This window comes from Ursus maritimus, unplaced genomic scaffold, assembly GCF_017311325.1.
Source record: "Ursus maritimus isolate PB19 unplaced genomic scaffold, ASM1731132v1 scaffold_1, whole genome shotgun sequence".
In the NCBI taxonomy this organism is placed as follows: Eukaryota; Metazoa; Chordata; class Mammalia; order Carnivora; family Ursidae; genus Ursus; species Ursus maritimus.
The window spans coordinates 32,044,249-32,062,804 of NW_024423343.1; the positions used below are offsets into that span (position 1 = coordinate 32,044,249).

At 35.9% G+C, this 18,556-nt stretch overlaps 2 protein-coding genes across 6 annotated transcripts in view; one reads left to right on the forward strand and one right to left on the reverse strand.

Annotated features, from left to right (window-relative positions):
• Positions 1-218, reverse strand: part of CARF (calcium responsive transcription factor) — a 100,631-nt gene extending 100,413 nt beyond the window's left edge. For 2 of the 3 annotated variants that reach the window (XM_008687379.2, XM_040641859.1), the window contains exon 1: positions 154-218. The gene's annotated coding sequence lies outside the window, so the exon portion shown is untranslated. The remainder of the gene's footprint in view (positions 1-153) is intronic. The other variant, XM_008687377.2, reaches the window with a different exon arrangement.
• WDR12 (WD repeat domain 12) lies at positions 91-18,058 on the forward strand. Of its 3 annotated transcripts, none has more exons than XM_008687384.2 (14): positions 91-109; positions 1,018-1,083; positions 4,013-4,107; positions 7,582-7,676; positions 8,497-8,603; positions 9,722-9,837; positions 10,240-10,394; positions 11,900-11,945; positions 13,632-13,717; positions 14,608-14,748; positions 14,850-14,955; positions 15,119-15,251; positions 16,598-16,670; positions 17,469-18,058. In XM_008687384.2, exons 2-14 carry the CDS (start codon positions 1,043-1,045, stop codon positions 17,544-17,546), a joined length of 1,272 nt encoding a protein of 423 aa, XP_008685606.1. In that variant the 5' UTR covers positions 91-109; positions 1,018-1,042; the 3' UTR covers positions 17,547-18,058. The 3 variants fall into 3 exon arrangements, with proteins under 3 accessions (XP_008685606.1, XP_008685605.1, XP_008685603.1); XM_008687383.2 differs by lacking the exon at positions 91-109 and adding an exon at positions 314-405; XM_008687381.2 differs by lacking the exon at positions 91-109 and having other exon boundaries at positions 794-1,083.
• Positions 18,059-18,556: the final 498 nt, after the last annotated feature.

Sequence of the window (18,556 nt, forward strand, 5' to 3'; positions counted from 1 at the left end):
TTGGGAGGTAGCGTCCCGTTCGTGGGCGCGGACCACTCGGCCAAACCCCCAACTCCCCCAGTTCCGCCGCTTCCGAGAGCCCTACAGGGCGAGGAGGGAAGTCCACAAGGTGCGGGAGCAGAGGGGAGAAAATTCAAAACGAGTCTACTCAACCTCGTCTTGGCTCCGAGGCCCTGCCATGGAGACCAGCACAATGCGCAGGCGCATCCTTCTGAGACCGCGCAGCGCAGTACAGCGAGACTAGACCACTATCGGCCACCGTCATCCGTTTCCTTTCTGATTCTTTCTTTCTTTTTTTTTTTTCTTCCCGTATCCCTGACTCTCACCTGGATCTAAAGCCTGAAGCTAGAGGCGGAAGCCCTCCGAAAGTCTCGGAGTAGTCTACTACTCCGAAAGTAGAGAGAGGTTATGATTGGGAGTATGCGTAAGAAAATAAAGCCGGGAAGTCTTTAGTAAATTAAAGCTGAAGGCAGAGGAAATATAATAGATATCTGGCTGGAGTTGGGAAATTTTAAGGCAAATAATATATCCTGAGGGCAGCATGGCAAAAAAAGACTACAATTCCCAGTGATTACAGCGTCTGAGAAGCGCTGCTTTCTGGGAGTGGTAGTGTCTAGGAACTGTGAAGTACCGGTTCTGAAGACAACCTCTTAAAATTAAAAAGAGATAGAAGCAGTTTGAATTGGGCCTTTCCGTATCTTCATAATCGATCACAGGCCTAAATATATTAAAAGAAGTTAAAAAAAAATTAGGGACACTCCGCCTTTAAAACTATGCTTCATTCATCGATGATTCCTAAATCTAGTAATAGGTAGTTGATGTTTGTGGGCTGGGTCTCTGTGTAAGAGCAACCTCGTGGTTGTCTCGTTGCTGTGGAGGCCCGAGGAAGGAAACCTGCAGCCCGGAAGACTGCATCTTCTCGCGTATCTGTGCAAGCTAATTTTGAGCTGCCTCTTTTTGTAGTCTTAAGAGACCAGAGCGCCTGTTGTCTGACTCTTACCCCTTACGTTTCTGTAGATAAGTCTTGTGTGTACTCCTCACTATGGCTCAGCTCCAGACACGCTTCTTCACTGACAATAAGAAGTAAGTAAGCGTCCTTTTCTTTCCTTTCCCCTCCTCTCGCCTCTCTAGGATCCTTCCCAAGAATTCCTTCCGTATGACTTTGTGGCGCCTCGGTTATCTTTGCTCTCAATTTCTCCCCGCGTTTTTTCACCCCCTGTTCCGGCTTGAGCGAGTTTTCCGCTCAATTGGAAGCTATATCTTGCCGGGATTTCTCCGGCGTCCACCTCGACCTCTGAGATCACAGATGCTTTTTTGGCCGAGCTTCTCAGACTGTGTATAATTTGAATTGCGAGTGTAGAGGGATCTGAAGGGCTTCAGGTTTGCTTCCCGAGTGAAGCACATACGTAATTTTGAAAATGAACGATGGACCTAGTCGTTTACAGGCTGCCTGCTAGTGGTGTTTCACATTTTCTGAAAAAACATGTTTATTTCCTTTTCAAGTAGGTGATGGACGATGGCTTTTCTAAACCAGGCTAGAAAGTGGAGCTCCGAACAGGGGGTTGGTAGAACTGGTTTTTGATAAAGAGTGTAAAGTCAATTCAGTTACAGTTCTCTGTATTTATATATGTGCTTACACATGTATGTGTTATATATGTGCGTGTGTGTATGTATATATGAGCATTTTTACTAATGGTCCCTAGGTCAGTAGCATTCATTTGAAACCTAATTGTATTCAGTCTTGTGGTGTATATTACACTATTAAGTTTTCTTAGTGTCTTTTCAGCTATAGTGTAAGTCTTTTGATGGTAAGAGACAGTGTGTTATAGTTCTTGTATTGACTGAGTCAGTAAATGTTTGTCAAATTCTTGCCGTACTGATGATATATAATGAATATTTGTTGTATTAACAAGCTAATGTCAGTGGTAAACTAGAAAACTCCCACCTCAGTTAAGATTATGTCTTTGATTTCTTTGTAGCTTTATGAGTTGACCAGGTAAATCATATTCACTCCTCTTGTATTGTTGCTTACAGGATACATAAATTGTATTATCAATGCACATGAGTATTTATACTTGGTCTAGATACTTTTCAAGGAATGTGGTACAATAGCATGACGACTGTATTTTTTTTAATTGAAATTTTTATTGAGATAATCGATTCACATGAAGTTTTAAGAAATAATAGACCACTATGTTTTAACCCCTGAGATAATTGGATAAACATTATATATAGGTTTCTGTGTGTGTTTGTGTGTTTAAATTCTTCAAAAAGGTAACAAAACCTAAAAATTAAGTTCTTGCTTCTTATACATAATATGTTCTGGTGAGTAGAATGGGGGGGACTAGTTTTTTTCACATATATGTATATAATTTACATTTACATGTGTTTGAATTATGCTACTTTCTCCCCCTTATTCTACTGACCAAATAGTAAGCAAAAGGAAAAACCAAAAACTTTTTGGAGTGTTTTTTTTTTTTTTTTTAATTTATTTATTTTGGAGAGAGAGAGCACCTATGTGCAAGTGGGGGGAGAGGCAGAGGGAGAGAGATAGAGAATTCCGAGGAGACTCCCCACTGAGCGTTGAGCCCAAAGCAGCGTTCTGTCTCACCACCCATGAGATCATGGCTTGAGCCAAAACCAAGAGTCAAACGCTCAACCAAATGAGCCACCCAAGCACCCCTGGAAAAACCTAAAACTTTAATTCTAGGCTTTGTTACCTTTTGGAGAACCTAAATTATTGCTTACTTTTTTTTTAAGGTGTGATACATATAAATATAACTGTTACCTTACTACTCAAAAGTGTGGTTTGAAGATCAGCAGCATCAGTATCACTTGCGAGCTTATCAGGAAGAGCAGAATCTCAGACTGTACCTCGGACCTACTCATCGGGAATCTACATTTTAACAAGATCTGAAGCCCCCTCCCTACGTCACTGTGGCAAAAAGAGATTTATTGTATCATGTCTTGATGAGCCCCTGGATTCTACCTTAACATCTTTTGACACTTCCATTCCCCACATCTACGGCTTTAAATCAGGCTTTATGCTTATTTAAAATAAAAATACATTACATTTGTATGAAATGTCCAGAACAGACAAATCCACTGAGACAGAAAGTAGGTTAGTGGTTGTCAAGGCCTGGGGTTGGAAGGATTAGGGGGTAATAGCTAAAGGGTGGTGAAAAATGTTCTAAAACTATAGTGACGGTATTTTGCAAATATTGGACACTTTATTTATTTTTTATTTTTTTATTGTAAGATTTTATTTATTTATTTGACAGAGAGAGAGCACAAGCAAGGGGAGCAGCAGAGGGACAGGGAGAAGCAGGCTTTCCGTTGAGCAGGGGGCCCAATGTGGGGCTCGATACTAGGACCCTGGGATCATGACCTGAGCCAAAGGCAGATGCTTAACCGACTGAGCCACTCAGGCGCCCCAGTATTGGACACTTTAAAGTGTGAATTCTGTTGTATGTGAATTATATCTCAAGAAAGTTGTTACTACAAAAAAAAAAAGTATAACCACTCTGTGCACATCTCCTTAACCTTACCTTTGGTCATTGTCTAGAGCAAAATCACACTTTGTGGAATAGGCTGAGTGGGCAGTTCTTAGCAATTGGTTTCTGCTCTTCCTGCTTTTCTGCACCCTTTCTTTCTGACGACCCCTGTTACCTGACAAAGTCACTTTCCAGATGTAACTTAAGAGTGATCTTTCTTGTGCTTTCTTTTATACCCCCTTTTTCTATCCTTTGGTTGAAATGATCTGTAGCTTCTTTGTTCTCCCATTCTGTATATCACTTATGACATTATTCTTATATACTTTTATTGTATTTTGATTACTAGACTCTGACCCTTTCTAAGAACAGAGATCATGTCCTAATTCATTTTTGTTAATCCCATGTAGCAAAATGTCTGGCATGTATTAGATCTCCAGTAAATACTTGTTGAATGAATAAATGCACATTTGTTAAAATATCTGTAGACTTGACTTAGACGTATCATTTCCTTTTTACAGATATGCGGTAGATGATGTTCCCTTCTCAATTCCTGCAGCCTCTGAAATTGCTGACCTTAGTAACATCATTAATAAATTGCTGGAGGCCAAAAATGGTGAGTAATAAAGGCTTTGAGAAGTTAGGAGAGGGTGCAGTGCCACTAACTACACTAAAAAAATCACATTTTTATTTTATTTCCCCCTTTTTTGGCCTTATTTTATGATACTGTATGCATTTTGTAATGGTAAAATTTATAAACTGTAACACGGGTTTTCCTGCTGCATGATACTTTTTTAAGTGCTTTGAAATAGAAGTTTTCAGAAAAAATTATTTCAGTTTAATCTGCTTTTAAGGCAATATGGAGATAAGGTGGTTGAGATTTAGGAATAATATTTTAGTGTCATAGTTATGACATTGTGATTGTGCTAGGGAGGGCTGGTATGGATAGGCATAGAACAAGCATCTAGGTGCTTGGGTCTTACTTGCTACGCTTCTAACAAAATGAGAATGTCACTATTTGAGTATTTTGTGTAATAATAGATGCCAGTATTAATACTGGTATTTTTTTAAGTATTTAAAATTCATTGAAAAATAAATGGATAAAGGTTTATAAAGGGTAGCAAGTAAAACATTTAAAAGATATAAATATTAAACATATGCTGTTGTATGAAAATACATTATTAGCCCATAAAATTAATATGAAGAAAGTATGCAAAAATATTGATGAAACAATATTGGCCATGAGTTGATAATTGTTGAAATTGGGTGAGAGGTATATGAAGGTTTATTATATTATTCTCCACTTTTGCTTATGCTTGACATTTTCTGTAATAAAACATTTTTTAAAAATTAATGAAACTGTTCATAAAATAGAAGATTTAAACAGAAAAATTGAGAATAACATAAAGCGTGATCTTTTAAAAACAAAACTTGTTTAAAAACAAAACAAAACTGGGTGGCTCAGTTGGTTAAATGTCTGCCTTTGGCTCAGGTCAGGATCCCAGAATCCTGGAATCTAGTCCCACCTCCTGCGCCCTGCTCAGCAGGGAGCCTGTGTCTCCCACTCCCCTGCTTGTGCATGCTCTCTCTCTCCCTCTCTCTGTCTCTCAAGCTCTCGTCAAATACATAAATAAAATCTTTAAAAAATAAAATAAAATAGACTTTAAAAAAATAGGGTGCCTGGGTGGCACAGTCGTTAAGTGTCTGCCTTCGACTCAGGGCGTGATCCCGGCGTTATGAGATCGAGCCCCACATCAGGCTCCTCCGCTATGAGCCTGCTTCTTCCTCTCCCACTCCCCCTGCTTCTGTTCCCTCTTTCGCTGGCTGTCTCTCTCTCTTCAAATAAATTTTAAAAAAAATTAAAAAATAAAAATAAAAATATGCTTGCTTCCAAATGGTGATGTCATTGACAAGTTTTTGTTTTATTTTTTTTTTTAAGATTTTATTTATTTATTAGAGAAAGGGAGGGAGAAAACAAGTGGGGTGAGAGGCAGAGGGAGAAGCAGACTCCCTGCTGAGGGGGGAACCTAATGCAGGGCTCGATCCTGGGACGACCTGAACCAAAGACAGGTGCTTAACCTACTGAGCCACCCAGGTGCCCTAGAGCAAGCATATTTTTAAACAGATGTTTCTGATGCTTCAGAGTTCTTTTGATTCTACCCTAGTTGGAGAAATGGAGAGGTGAGAGTTAATGAACTAGTGCCTGATATTTTCCCCTTCTCCATCTTCACATAATCCCAATTTTTTTGTTAAGTTTGAGATGATGCTTTGTTTTTTCTTTTTTTTTAGTAATCTCTACACCCAATGTGGGACTTGAATTCATGACCCTGAGAACAAGAATCTCATGGTCTTCCAACTGAACCAGCCAGGCACCCCTGAGATGTTTTTGAACAAGGTTTTTTTTTTTTTTTTTGTGGGGCATGTGGCAGGGTCAGCAATTTTTTCATTACTAGCAAGCTATTGTTCTTCATTCAGAGATATTCACATAGCATTTCCCATGTCTTTACTTCATCTTTTGACGTATATTTTGATACATAGTTACTTGTAAAAAAAGTCTCTGAACTAGAAATAAGAATTACTCTCATAATAGAGGTGCCTGGGTGGCTCAGTCGGTTAAGCCTCCGATTCCTGATTTCAGCTAGGGTCATGATCTCAAGGTTGTGAGATTGAGCCCCACATTGGGCTCCTTGCTGTGTGTGGAACCTGCTTGGGATTCTCTATCTCCCTCTCCCCGCCTACTCNCACTCTTTCTCTCTTAAAAAAAAAAGAAGAAAAGAAAAGAATTATTCTTGAAATAGATGCTTTGCATTGCCAGTATATGGATATTTGTTGTTGCCCAGTTACATATTTTTCTAAATTTGTGGAATAAATATTGGTTCCTTTTTTTATAAATTAAATAATAAAGTCATTGCTCTTGAGTTGAAGATGCAAATGATTCAGATTTCAGATTTTTAAAAAGTAACAATCCGAATAATCCAATGGGAGAGTTCTTTCAGGAGTATCCTAGCTAATAAATGCTGAAAGAATAAGAATTTTTAGCATTTTTGTAACTCCAAGGGAAATAATGGGTTTAAGTAGTGATTATCAGTAGCTGATAAAACTATTAATTAATTAAAAGGCTGACAGAATATTATGATGGATGGGATAAGACTGACATCTTCAGAGCCCAGATATAGATTTTCACATCACAGAAGGAGATATAGCAAGATAATGCACTTTCTGATGTGATGCAATAGGAAACACATAATACTGTGTGTAAATATTCTTACCAAAAAAAAACCCAAACAAACCTGAAATCTAATCAGTGTTTATGTATGCTTAGTGTACAGAACACGTAGGTGGTAGAGGAAACATGTTAAAGGACACCGTGGAGATGTAATCAAATCCAGAATGTAAGAAATATTTAGAAGACAGATGACCCAGTTTCTTTTGCAAATAAATGGCAAGGGAGAGAAAGGAGGAGGGGGAACTGTTAAAGATTAAATAAGACGCATTAGTAAAATGTAATATGTGGACTTTGGATCTAATTCTAAAAAACTCACCGTAAAAAGACATTTATAAAACAAGAAAACATGAATATTGGCTATTTGATATTAAAAGGAATAATGATTAAATTTTTTAACATCGCCACTATTTTTTTTAAGTCCTCATATTTAGAAATAAGACTAAAGCATTTACAGATAAAGTGATAGCATTTCTCGGGTTTGATTTAAAATAAACCAGCAGAGGAGTGGAGTGAGGTGTACAGATGATTGCCCATGAGTTGGTAGTTGTTATAATATGGGATGGGGATTCATAATGTTTCTTCTACTTTTATATATATTTGGAATTATCCATAGAATAAAAAGTTTGTTTAAATAGAGATAATTATACCGACAACACAGTAAAAAATTATACCAACAGAAGAAGTTCTTAAAAATCACATAGTGTACTGGAATATGTTGCCTGATTATGCCATGGAGAAATTCTGGAGAAACTCAGAGGCCACACTGGGATAATAGGTACCTGTTTGTTTTGGGGTTTCTCATACACCTCTGCCGATCTTACTTCAGGTTCTAAGAGTGATCATTTTATTATGCATTTTCTTTAGAGTTCCACAAACATGTGGAGTTCGATTTCCTTATCAAGGGCCAGTTTCTGCGAATGCCCTTGCTCAAACACATGGAACTGGAGAACATCTCATCAGTAAGTTCAAATGTTTACCTGCTCTATTTTATGTTGGGTGTTTTCAGATAATGTGGAAAACTTTTAGAATCACCTGTATCCTTGGCCACCAAGATTTTTTTTTTTTATTATTGTTTTTTTTTCTAGAAATTTGAACTTCAGTTTTTGTGTATTCAATTTTGAAATCCCCTCTTCTGAAGGTGTGTTAAGAAATGCAGATGACCGAATATGGGAAGGAACTTTTTGTATTTGTGGAAGAATTGTCAAGAAAGGGAATAGCAAATATATGTTTACTACTAATAAAGGTGTACAAATTGTGCAAATATAAAAACTTCTGGGTTATTATTGTGGTTTATAGTGGTTCCCCCTTCCTCTAATTTTTAAAGTTCCCTTAATTGCTTTTATAATTTAAAATATAATTTATAATTGCTTTTATACTTTTAGGCAGGTTTAAAACTGTGATAAAATGTACTACAATTTATCATAATTCAGTGGTATTAAGTACATTTACAATGTTATGCATGCATCACTACTGTTCATATCCAGAACTTTTTCTTCATCCTCATTAAACATATGCTTTTATGATTTTATTTTTTAAAGTTTCTTATATTCTTCTCTACCCCCCCTCTCACTTTTGGCATAAATTTTCCAAGGTCATTAATGTTTCTTAATACTACTTTTAGGTCAGATAAAGTTTTTCACCTTTTGCATGGCTCCAAATTTTCTGAGTTATGGAGGGGACTGATATGAAGGAGACCTATTACCTGGGAGTCCTTTATTTTCAGTGTTCTGTTTTAAAACTGTACCGCCTGATTGATTTCTGGTTTTTCTCTGTGACTAGGAAGAGGTTGTGGAATTGGAATATGTGGAGAAGTACACTGCCCCTCAGCCAGAGCAATGCATGTTCCATGATGACTGGATCAGTTCAGTCCGAGGGGCAGAGGAATGGTATTGCCGTATGAATGTTCTTCTATCCATTTTATTATGCCACCTCCATCAGTCTTTTTAAGTGTACTATGTGAATATTTTTCTCTAATTGACTCTGTGTTCTTTGTAAAAGTGATTTCATGGTATATGTATCGGTGACCATGCCAAAGATCTTCCATTCAACTTATTTAAGAAGAAACGTGTCTATTAATAAGTTTCTGTTCTGTCTCAAGGTGTTGTAGTGACATTTGTCTATTGGATAAGTCAAGTGTCTTAGAGCATTTGTTTTATTTGAGTGTGTTGCTTATAAGACCAAAGACATAATCTGTTTCACAGAGGGAAAAAAAACCTTTTATAGCCACAGATCTCCTAGCCTACTACCACGAAGATGCGCATCATGCTATTTTAGGACTAAAAAGGGCAGACTAGATTTGAGCAGGTATGGATGGCCCAGAGCAAACCCTCATTGGCCTTACCTGTAGAACAGCACCTTGAGAGTGGATCATAGTACAAGCTTACTTCTTTCAAAGAATATCTTCCTGGGGTTGTTACCCAAGTGATGTTTTTACTGGTTTTACTTTTACTTTAGATTATTTTACTGTTTTTCTATTAAAAGATTTTCACTGTTTCAGTACAAAGGACTGTTAGGCTTTACAAGCAAGTTCCCTAAGAGTTGTAGTGTTTACAGCAGTAGTGAAAATGAAATCTAGGGTTTTTCAGTTACATTTTTATTTTTAGGAGGTCAGGAAAAGTCAAATGTAACCTCTTCTGATCTATTCTAGTGTGTTTTGAAAACTTAGTCTTCAGGGGCGCCTGGGTGGCGTAGTCATTAAGCGTCTGCCTTTGGCTCAGGGCGTGATCCCAGTGTTCTGGGATCAAGCCCCACATCAGGCTCCTCCGCTAAGAGCCTGCTTCTTCCTCTCCCACTCCCCCTGCTTGTGTTCCCTCTCTCGCTGGCTGTCTCTCTCTGTCAAATAAAAAAAAAAAAAAAGAAAAGAAAACTTGGTCTTCATGTTAAAAACATTTTTTTTAAGTATAATCCTTAAGGTTTACTTTGTCATTGCTTTAGAAATATAATTGATTTCAGGTTTTGAAAAAGCTGCTTTTTGTATTTCATAGGATTTTTTTTCTCTTCATAGGATCTTGACTGGTTCTTACGATAAGACTTCTCGAATATGGTCCTTGGAAGGAAAGTCAATAATGACAATTGTGGGACATACAGACGTTGTAAAAGATGTGGCCTGGGTGAAAAAAGGTTAGGACTCTTTGCCTAAACTGAAAGGAATCCTGTATCGGGTATTGGAAATAAGCCACTTTCAGTGCTGGGGCAGAATGGGGCTGGTGTAGGAAATGCCTCATGCCTCAGTTTTTGTGAGGTCTTTCAAAAATATAGTGTTCAAGAAGAAAAAAAATCCGTAAGTGGTAGAGTTAAATCCTTACTAACTTACAACAGATAAAGTGTACTTTCAAGTTAATCCTGTGTTAAACTCCTATTTTATAGTATTTTTGGAGAATCACCCTTTTATACCATAAGTTACTTCTTTTTCAAAGCTGGCTAATGTCTTTCTCAACAACAAAAAATTCAATTCTTCAGTTTCAGAACACAGTGTATTTTAAGTATTTATCTAGTTTGTTCTTATTCTTCTCATTTCTTCAGATAGTTTGTCTTGCCTACTACTGAGTGCCTCTATGGATCAGACGATTCTCTTATGGGAGTGGAATGTTGAGAGAAACAAAGTGAAAGCCCTGCACTGCTGCAGAGGACATGCTGGAAGTGTGGATTCTATAGCTGTTGATAGCACAGGAACTAAAGTAAGTAGCTAGTGTGTTGTACTAGTTGTACTAGTACTGTTGAATTAGAGTATGAGCTTCTTGTGCAAAAATTTTTTTCTTGTGATTGTCCTACTTTCATAACAGTTGGTAATTAAAGAATATGATTTTGAACCCAAAGTAAATAGTCTTAAAATAAGAGATATAAAGGTTTACTTCCTCAGTCTGGGTTTCTCTGATTTAGACTTTATATAAACTGCAGAAAATTTGTGAAATCAGGTAAACAAGCAGTGTAACATTCTTTAATCATAGTGATTGACGTTTTCAGTCTTTGAGCTACTCAGAGTAGTGCTGTGATCAATTGAAAATGTGTAGTTGCTCATGTAAGCCTTAGTGTACACTAAGGTTAGTGTTAACAGAGGTTGTTTTACTAGTATTGCTGATTTACTCTATCATGACAATATGGTCAAAGTTAGTTAAAAGGAAACAAACCTGAGTGCAGCACTGTATTGACTTATGAGGGGTTACAAATTCTCTTGCCATTTGAAAGTTCCCTAAAGCACATTGAAAATTCTGGATTTAAGGGTGTTTCTTTAGCATTTCTTTGCCAGTTAGCATAACAGAGGACATTTCATGCATTCAGACATAAAGATTTATGATTATTCATATTGAGCCATAAATAATGTTTACCTGTTGTCAAGTCAAAACTTAAATGAATTAATCATACCCTATCTTTTGGCCATAAGAGACAGAAACTCATCTTGAACTTTTTTCAGCTTAAAAGACTGTGAGATCCAGGAAGGAGTGAACAGTCATATCACCAGCTTTGTGTTTCAAGAACTGAAGGAGTTGAGCTTGAATGTGGCCAACACACCTCCCCTCACTCATCTCCCTAAGCTGATTTTATTCTCTTTCACCTCAAACTGTTTTTTTCCACATGGCAGTAAAACCTGATGTTCAGTATTCATAAGTTTTACATCTTATACCATCAGTCCCTGAAAAAGATTAACTTCAACTCTCTGGAACACAAGTTTTAAAAAAAAAGGTCCTGAAGGCAGAAGGGACCTGTGTGCACAGGTGTAGACCAGTTGCCCACCTCAATCTAAGCAACCATAGCCAGGGCACAGGGCTGTATAAGAATAGCAGCTCCTGGGGTGCCTGGGTGGCTCAGTTGTTAGGCGTCTGCCTTCGGCTCAGGGCATGATCCCGGGGTCCTGGGATCGAGCCCCACATCAGGCTCCCTGCTCTGCTGGGAGCCTGCTTCTTCCTCTCCCACTCCCCGTGCTTGTGTTCTCTCTCTCACTGGCTGTCTCTTTGTCTGTCAAATAAATGAATAAAATCTTAAAAAAAAAAAAAAGAATAGCAGCTCCTTCAGTTGCCATGAGATTGAGGCTACAACTTCTAAGAGACTAGGAAGCCATGCAGATGATACCATAGTAGTAAAGGATTTCAGAACAAAGTAAAGGTTTTAAGTTATAGAAAAAACAAAGCAAATAATATGGTAGATTATATTACATATTCTCTTTCTCTTACGTATCTCTTTTTAGTTTTGCAGTGGCTCCTGGGATAAGATGCTAAAGATCTGGTCTACAGGTAAATTAAATATTTGTTGTACTTTGACTTATTAATGGTGTTTCAAGAATTTCAGTGAAAGAAGAGTATTTAACACATTTTTCCATAAAAAATGGACCAGAGCTTTTGAAGATACAAATAAAGGAGCATATAGAGAAAAATTAAAATACTTTTTTGTGTTTAAAAATGTGTTTCTATCTATCACCCTCTTATTTATTGAACCATGTCACTGAATTGCTGCAAGTAACCAACAACATGATTGATGCAATAAGACATAACTGCCTTAGTTCTCAGAGTTCTCTTATTCTGGAACCTGGAAATAAAAATACCTTCTGAGTCATTTTGATACACTCCGCTGTTAGAGAATTACTTTAAAAAATTTTTACTGCAGTTTTTCCAAACTTAATTTTTTTACTTTGAAAACATAGAAGGAACAATTAGTGGAGAAAGAGTTGGAGGAGGGAGGACTCTGAGAGGATGGTGCCTTGATAATAATGAGGAGAAAAGAGGGGGAAGACCCACAGATATTTAAATTAAAAAGAACTGGTAGTCTAGAATTACTTAAACAGGTAAACAGCAGAATCCCTCTTACTTCTAAAGGAATTGCTGTATTACAGTATAATACCCTAAATATAGTTCACAAAGTAGAGTTGGGGGATCAAGAATAGCTTGAGCAGTGTCAGGTGGCGGGAAATATAGAAGTCATTTCAGTAGATTTCCCGATAATGCTTAAAGCAAACAGTTTTGTTTTTTAAGGTTTATTTTAGAGAGAGAATGTGTGGTGTTGTGGGGCGGGACAGAGGGAGAGAGAGAAAGAATCTCAAGTAGACTTCCTGCCAAGTCTGGAGCCTGAGCTCTGGGCTTGACTTCATGACCCTGAGATCATGACCTGAGCAGAAATCAAGAGTCAGACACTTAACCGACTGAGCCACCCAAGCATCCCTTAAAGCAAACAGTTTGGAGGCAGAAAGTGGTTTATTTGGATAATTTTCCTTTTGTGGAATATTTTATTGTCTGAAATACTTTTAATCCATTGAGAAAAGTGAAATAGTCAAGACAAATAAACATGACTGGATCGTATCTCCTTTTAATGTATTTGTTTAACTTTTTCATTCCTTCATAATACAAATTCAATGTGGGCAAACCCTCCTACAACTAATAATAGTTTTTCATAGATATGGTAAAGTGATGAATATTCATAATGATGATCTTAAAGACATAGCAAAATACCAAACTGGTTAGAGTTTAGGATTTTATTGTACTCTGTTTTTTGCTTTCTGCTTTTGGAAGATTGATAACCCAGGTATATATAATTTTATATAAATTTTTAAAATAAATTTTAAATTTTTAAAAATTTTTAAAATTTTTTAAATTTAAAAATTTTTTAAAATAAATTTTATATAAATATATAAATTTCTGTGAACCAGAATAAGGAAGACTATCCATTCCCTAACCAGTTGAGATAACATGGAGAAAACATATACCCAGAAAAATAAGAATTGTTTTAAGACTGTTTGCAATCAGGAAGCACCTCGCTGGCTCAGTTGCTAGAGCATCCAACTCTTGATCTTGGGGTCATGAGTTCAAGCCCCATGTTGGGTGTAGGGATTACAATCAATCAATCAATCAATAACTAACTAAATAACTGTTTGCAATAATATATACCATAAATTTTTAACATATCAAATCTAATTCTCTGTGATTCAGTTCCTACAGATGAAGAAGATGAAATGGAGGAGTCCACAAATCGACCAAGAAAGAAACAGAAAACAGAGCAGTTGGGACTAACAAGGGTAAATATTTTTGTACTACAGAGAGCTAAGAATGATTTTTACATTTTTAAGGGGTTTAAAAAACAAAGAAGAGTGTACAACAGAGACCAGAGAGGCTAAAATACTTACTTTCTGGACCTTTATGAGAAACTTTGCTGATCTCTGATCTGATATAAGCCCCTCACACTACAGATGAGGTGATAATATTTAAGAAGGTTAAATATAACAAAATTATATAAGTAGATTAACTGTCTCCCATTTCAGAACTCTTTTTCTCTCTCTTTCATGTGTTCTTTATATTTAAGATAGACATTACACCTAGTTTGGGAATTTTAATTTGAGAAAAACATTAGAGATTTTGGAGTACTAATAAATGAACCATGGGCATTATTTAAAGACTGGATAATAGAACTTAAAAAATGTAGAGGAAAGGGTGAGAATAACCTATTGAGATTCATTTACTTGGAAGAGTTAGGAAGAAAATGGCAGCACCTTGACTCTAACCTAGATCTCTCTGACCCCAGAGCTTTTTCAGCTAACTTCTATATATAACACGTAAATGATATAGTTAGGATTAATATTAATACTTTTTGAAATAAAAAGTAGAACAGATGGGAAAAGCAGCAGGATATAGAGGAAAGACTACAAACTTTGGAGTAATATTTAGGTTCAAACTTAAATCTGCCATGTATAAGCTGTATGACCTTGAGCAAGTTCTCTTTCTCAGCTTCAGTGTCTTCATCTAAAAAATACAAACACATATCTATTTTGGAGGATTGTTGTAAAGAAGAAATAAGGCAGGATATGAAAGCTAAAGCATCTGGCATATGGGCTTCAGAAATAAATAACTACTATTATTAAGTTATTCTAAACTGAAAATGCTTTTCCTTTTGGGTGTCTTTCATTTCTAGACTCCCATAGTGACCCTCTCTGGCCACAAGGAAGCAGTTTCTTCAGTTCTGTGGTCAGATGCTGAAGAAATCTGCAGTGCATCTTGGGACCACACAATTAGGGTGTGGGATGCAGAGTCCGGCAGTCTTAAGTCAACTTTGGTAAGACATAAATTCAGTGATTCTCTGTTTAACTTTGAGCTTCTAAAGATGGTTATTTCTAGCCCACCATGGTTAAATGTTCTTTCCTCTTTGTTTTTCAGACCGGAAATAAAGTGTTTAATTGTATCTCCTATTCTCCACTTTGTAAACGTTTAGCATCTGGAAGCACAGATAGGCATATCAGACTGTGGGATCCCCGCACTAAAGGTGAGTTGTGTAAATCACTGGAGGAGAAATATTTGTAAGTAACATCAGTTTCTCCTCTCACTAGAGATATGTATAAAAAGATAATTTTTTACAAACATTGTTTTGGGTCCTGCCCCCTTCTCTTCTAAAATTCAATAATTATTATCTTCTTTATTTTGTTCAGATGGTTCTTTGGTGTCGCTGTCCCTAACCTCACATACAGGCTGGGTCACATCATTAAAGTGGTCTCCTACCCATGAGCAGCAGCTGATTTCAGGTTCTTTAGATAACATCGTCAAACTGTGGGATACAAGAAGGTAAATCCTATATAGAAGGCCAATGGTCTCTAAATAAATGGTACTATAATCAAATAATAAATTGTATGTTAATAAAAAATTAAATAAAAATACATATTTTTAAAGATAACTAGATATTAAAGTTTTCTTTTTTGATACTAGTATAAAGAGTACCCCCAATGAAATGCATACACAATTTACTTACATATGTTTACAAGTAGAATGGAGAGGCATTAATCAAATACCTGTTTGTTGTTTACCTAAATCTGTATTGTGACGTCTTTACACTACCTTATGATGCATGATTTGTTAATATCTAGAAGGTCGTTTACATTTTAGTTGGATACTAATGTAGCAATTATATAGTTTCTGATAGTAGCAGTTAAGTGCTGCAAAGAAAGTAAAGCCAGGGTATAGGGATACTTCTTTAGGAATGCGCTCTTCTTGAAAGTGATTTCCCAGTGAGTTAGCCACGCACAAATCATGGTTAGAGGGAACAGCAGATAAGGTGGGGAAAATCTTGGCATGTTGACAAAATAGCAAGAGGGTCAGTGTTGATGGAATGGAGTAAGCAAGGAAAAGAGTGGCAGGAGATAAAGCAGGTAGTAGTTATACTGAGCAGGATCCGATGGGCCATGGTAAGAAATTTGGGTTCCATTCTAAGTATAATGGGGAATGCTTTGTGGGGGATCTAAAGAGGGTAGGAAGAATGGAAGCAGAGAGGTTCTAGGTTGGATTCTAGGTATATTTTGAAGACAGCTCTTTGGCGGGATTGGCTCATGGACAGAATATGGAGATAGGAATCAAGGGATAATGCCCATTATTTTCTGCTTGAGCAATTGGGCCATTACTGGTGCAATTTAATGTGATGGAAAAGAGTAGAGAAACAAGTTTACGAGGGAAAATCAAGAGTTTTGTTTTGGCTGTTTTAAATTTGAAGTGCCCATGAGACATCCAGATGATGGGCTATTGGATATGCATATCAAAATCAAGAAAGAAGTTTGGACTTAAGATAAAAACTTGAGAGTTATCAGCATATACATGGATGGACAAAGGATATATAAAGCCATGATCTGAGGTTAAAAGAAAATTAGTCAAGGAAGTGTGAAAATGGGCCTAATTATGAATAAATAATTATAAATAAATAGCATTTTTGATGAATATTTGTTGTAGTAAATCTCTATTCTGCTAATGATAGGGGAAAATCAGGAGAGATGGTCAAGTAAATACTCAGGATCTTAAGATTAACTGGTTATTGGGGCAAGGACGGTAAAGTCTGTAAAGTTTTCAGAAAAATATGTGATTATTCATATATGTTTTTTAATATTGTGAAATGGATATAACATGGTAATACTTTGATCTTTTAGTTGTAAGGCTCCTCTCTATGATCTGGCTGCTCATGAAGACAAAGTTCTGAGTGTAGACTGGACAGACACAGGGGTAAGAATTTATTACTTATTTGGTAAAGAAGAAAAATAGAGAATAAATCTGGTGTTTGTATTTAGGGAGTTAATAGTTTCAGTGTGGCTGATAATTATAATTCTGTATTCTAAGTTTTCCTTAATATTATTCATAAAAATCTCACGTCACATTCAGAGAAGAAACAAATTTGTTCTTTATAATTAGGGGTAGTAAAATTTGAAAATTTTGAAGCAGTTTTTTTCTTGAGTATTTTAATGAAATGTTTTAAGTCCATAAATTTGCTCCTTTAGACCAAATAGTTCTAAGTATTTCCCACTTAAAAAAATCTTGCAGAATAAGTCTAGATTATAAAATGTGCTTAAAGAATTACAATTTACTTATTTTTATGTATAAATATTAGCTCTTATTGCTGAAGAATACTTTCCAAATAGGGCTACTTGAGTAATTTGTAATATCCATTTACCTGCAAACATTTAAGATACTCTCCTATAAACTTAATTTTCCTCAATAGGTCAAACTATATCACCCCTCAAACTTTTAATTTTATTACATTTCTTAACAAATGCTTCATAGAAAGTACAATAGCATATCATGTCTCAACCAAATTTAAATGATCACTTTTAAAGTTTTAATATAGTATATTATAATAAGGTAGTGAAAATTGATGTAATTGGTCCATTTAAGTATTAGCTCGAAATGCAAGTTAACTGCTCACCCATAATTCCTTCTGTAATCAGAATCATCGGTACTTAACTATGTTTAACTATCATATGAAATAATTATGTTTACTTATTTTTTTTCTTTCCCTTTACACAGTTACTTCTGAGTGGAGGAGCAGACAATAAATTGTATTCCTACAGATATTCACCTACTACTTCTCATGTGGGGGCATGAAAGTGAATGATAAATTTGACTACAGAGATTGTTTCTGTAAATGAAATTGATATAGAATCTTCAGATTACATCAGTGACGGTTCAGAAAGCAGCCTCTTTAAGTTTATATAATGTTTTCACCCTTGATAATAGCTATCACTATTTCTTTATTTTATATTTATTATACAATAGTTTGTGTTGTTAAAATATAAAATGTGACCTGCCTTCTCTGCCATATGCAAACTCTTGAAACTAAACTGAGTTTTTAAATTTCCTTTTATAGGTATTGGTTTGAATTAAGATTTGCGTTTGAAATGCTGTAAAAGCATATATTGTCCAGATTTTTATTTCTGATGGGGAAACTTGTTTCCAACGTTAGCTGTTTAAAAAAGGTATCTTAAGGAAACTAATAAATTCTAGTAGAGAAAAAAGTAGAAATACAATTTGCTTTAGGTAAAATAACTGTCTAACTAGATGTCTAACTATAATAAGACTTCTGTGGGTATTCAGAACATTAAAACATGTAGATGCTGCCAATGAAGAGTTTGTTGAAATATTTTAAGTGAAGTACTTTGTGTTAAAGATATGTTAGAATCCTTTAGAAATTGCATACAGATTTCACGGTAACCAGGAATTTTTTTCCCGACCTATCCATATATAGAATAGAATCTTTAAATAAAACCTTTCAGTCAGTATTAGATAATAAACATCCTATAAATTTTATATCATTAACATTTATCTAATGCATATGTTATATACCAAATATTTAAAGTAAATGTCTTCTTAAAGTGTGATTTCCATCTTTAATGGATTGGTATTCCTCAGGCAGAGCACTTCAGTCTCTAATATATGGAAAATAAGGTTGGTCTCATCACTAGACTGTAATGCAGTCTGTCTCACAAAATGTTCCTATCACAGAGGTCTAGGAAGTAATACATATACTTGGCTGCAATTGAGAGCCAAATTAACAGTGGATTAAGCCAGTTAGGAGTTTAGTTGGCAGTCCAGGGCTAGGAGAGTGGTTTCATTCC

Coding starts and splice junctions, on each gene's coding strand:
- WDR12 (XM_008687384.2), top strand. CDS start 1,043: ATGGCTCAGCTCCAGACACGCTTCTTCACTGACAATAAGAA. Junction 1,084..4,012: donor TTCTTCACTGACAATAAGAA/GTAAGTAAGCGT, acceptor TCCTTTTTACAG/ATATGCGGTAGATGATGTTC. Junction 13,718..14,607: donor AGCAGTTGGGACTAACAAGG/GTAAATATTTTT, acceptor TTTCATTTCTAG/ACTCCCATAGTGACCCTCTC.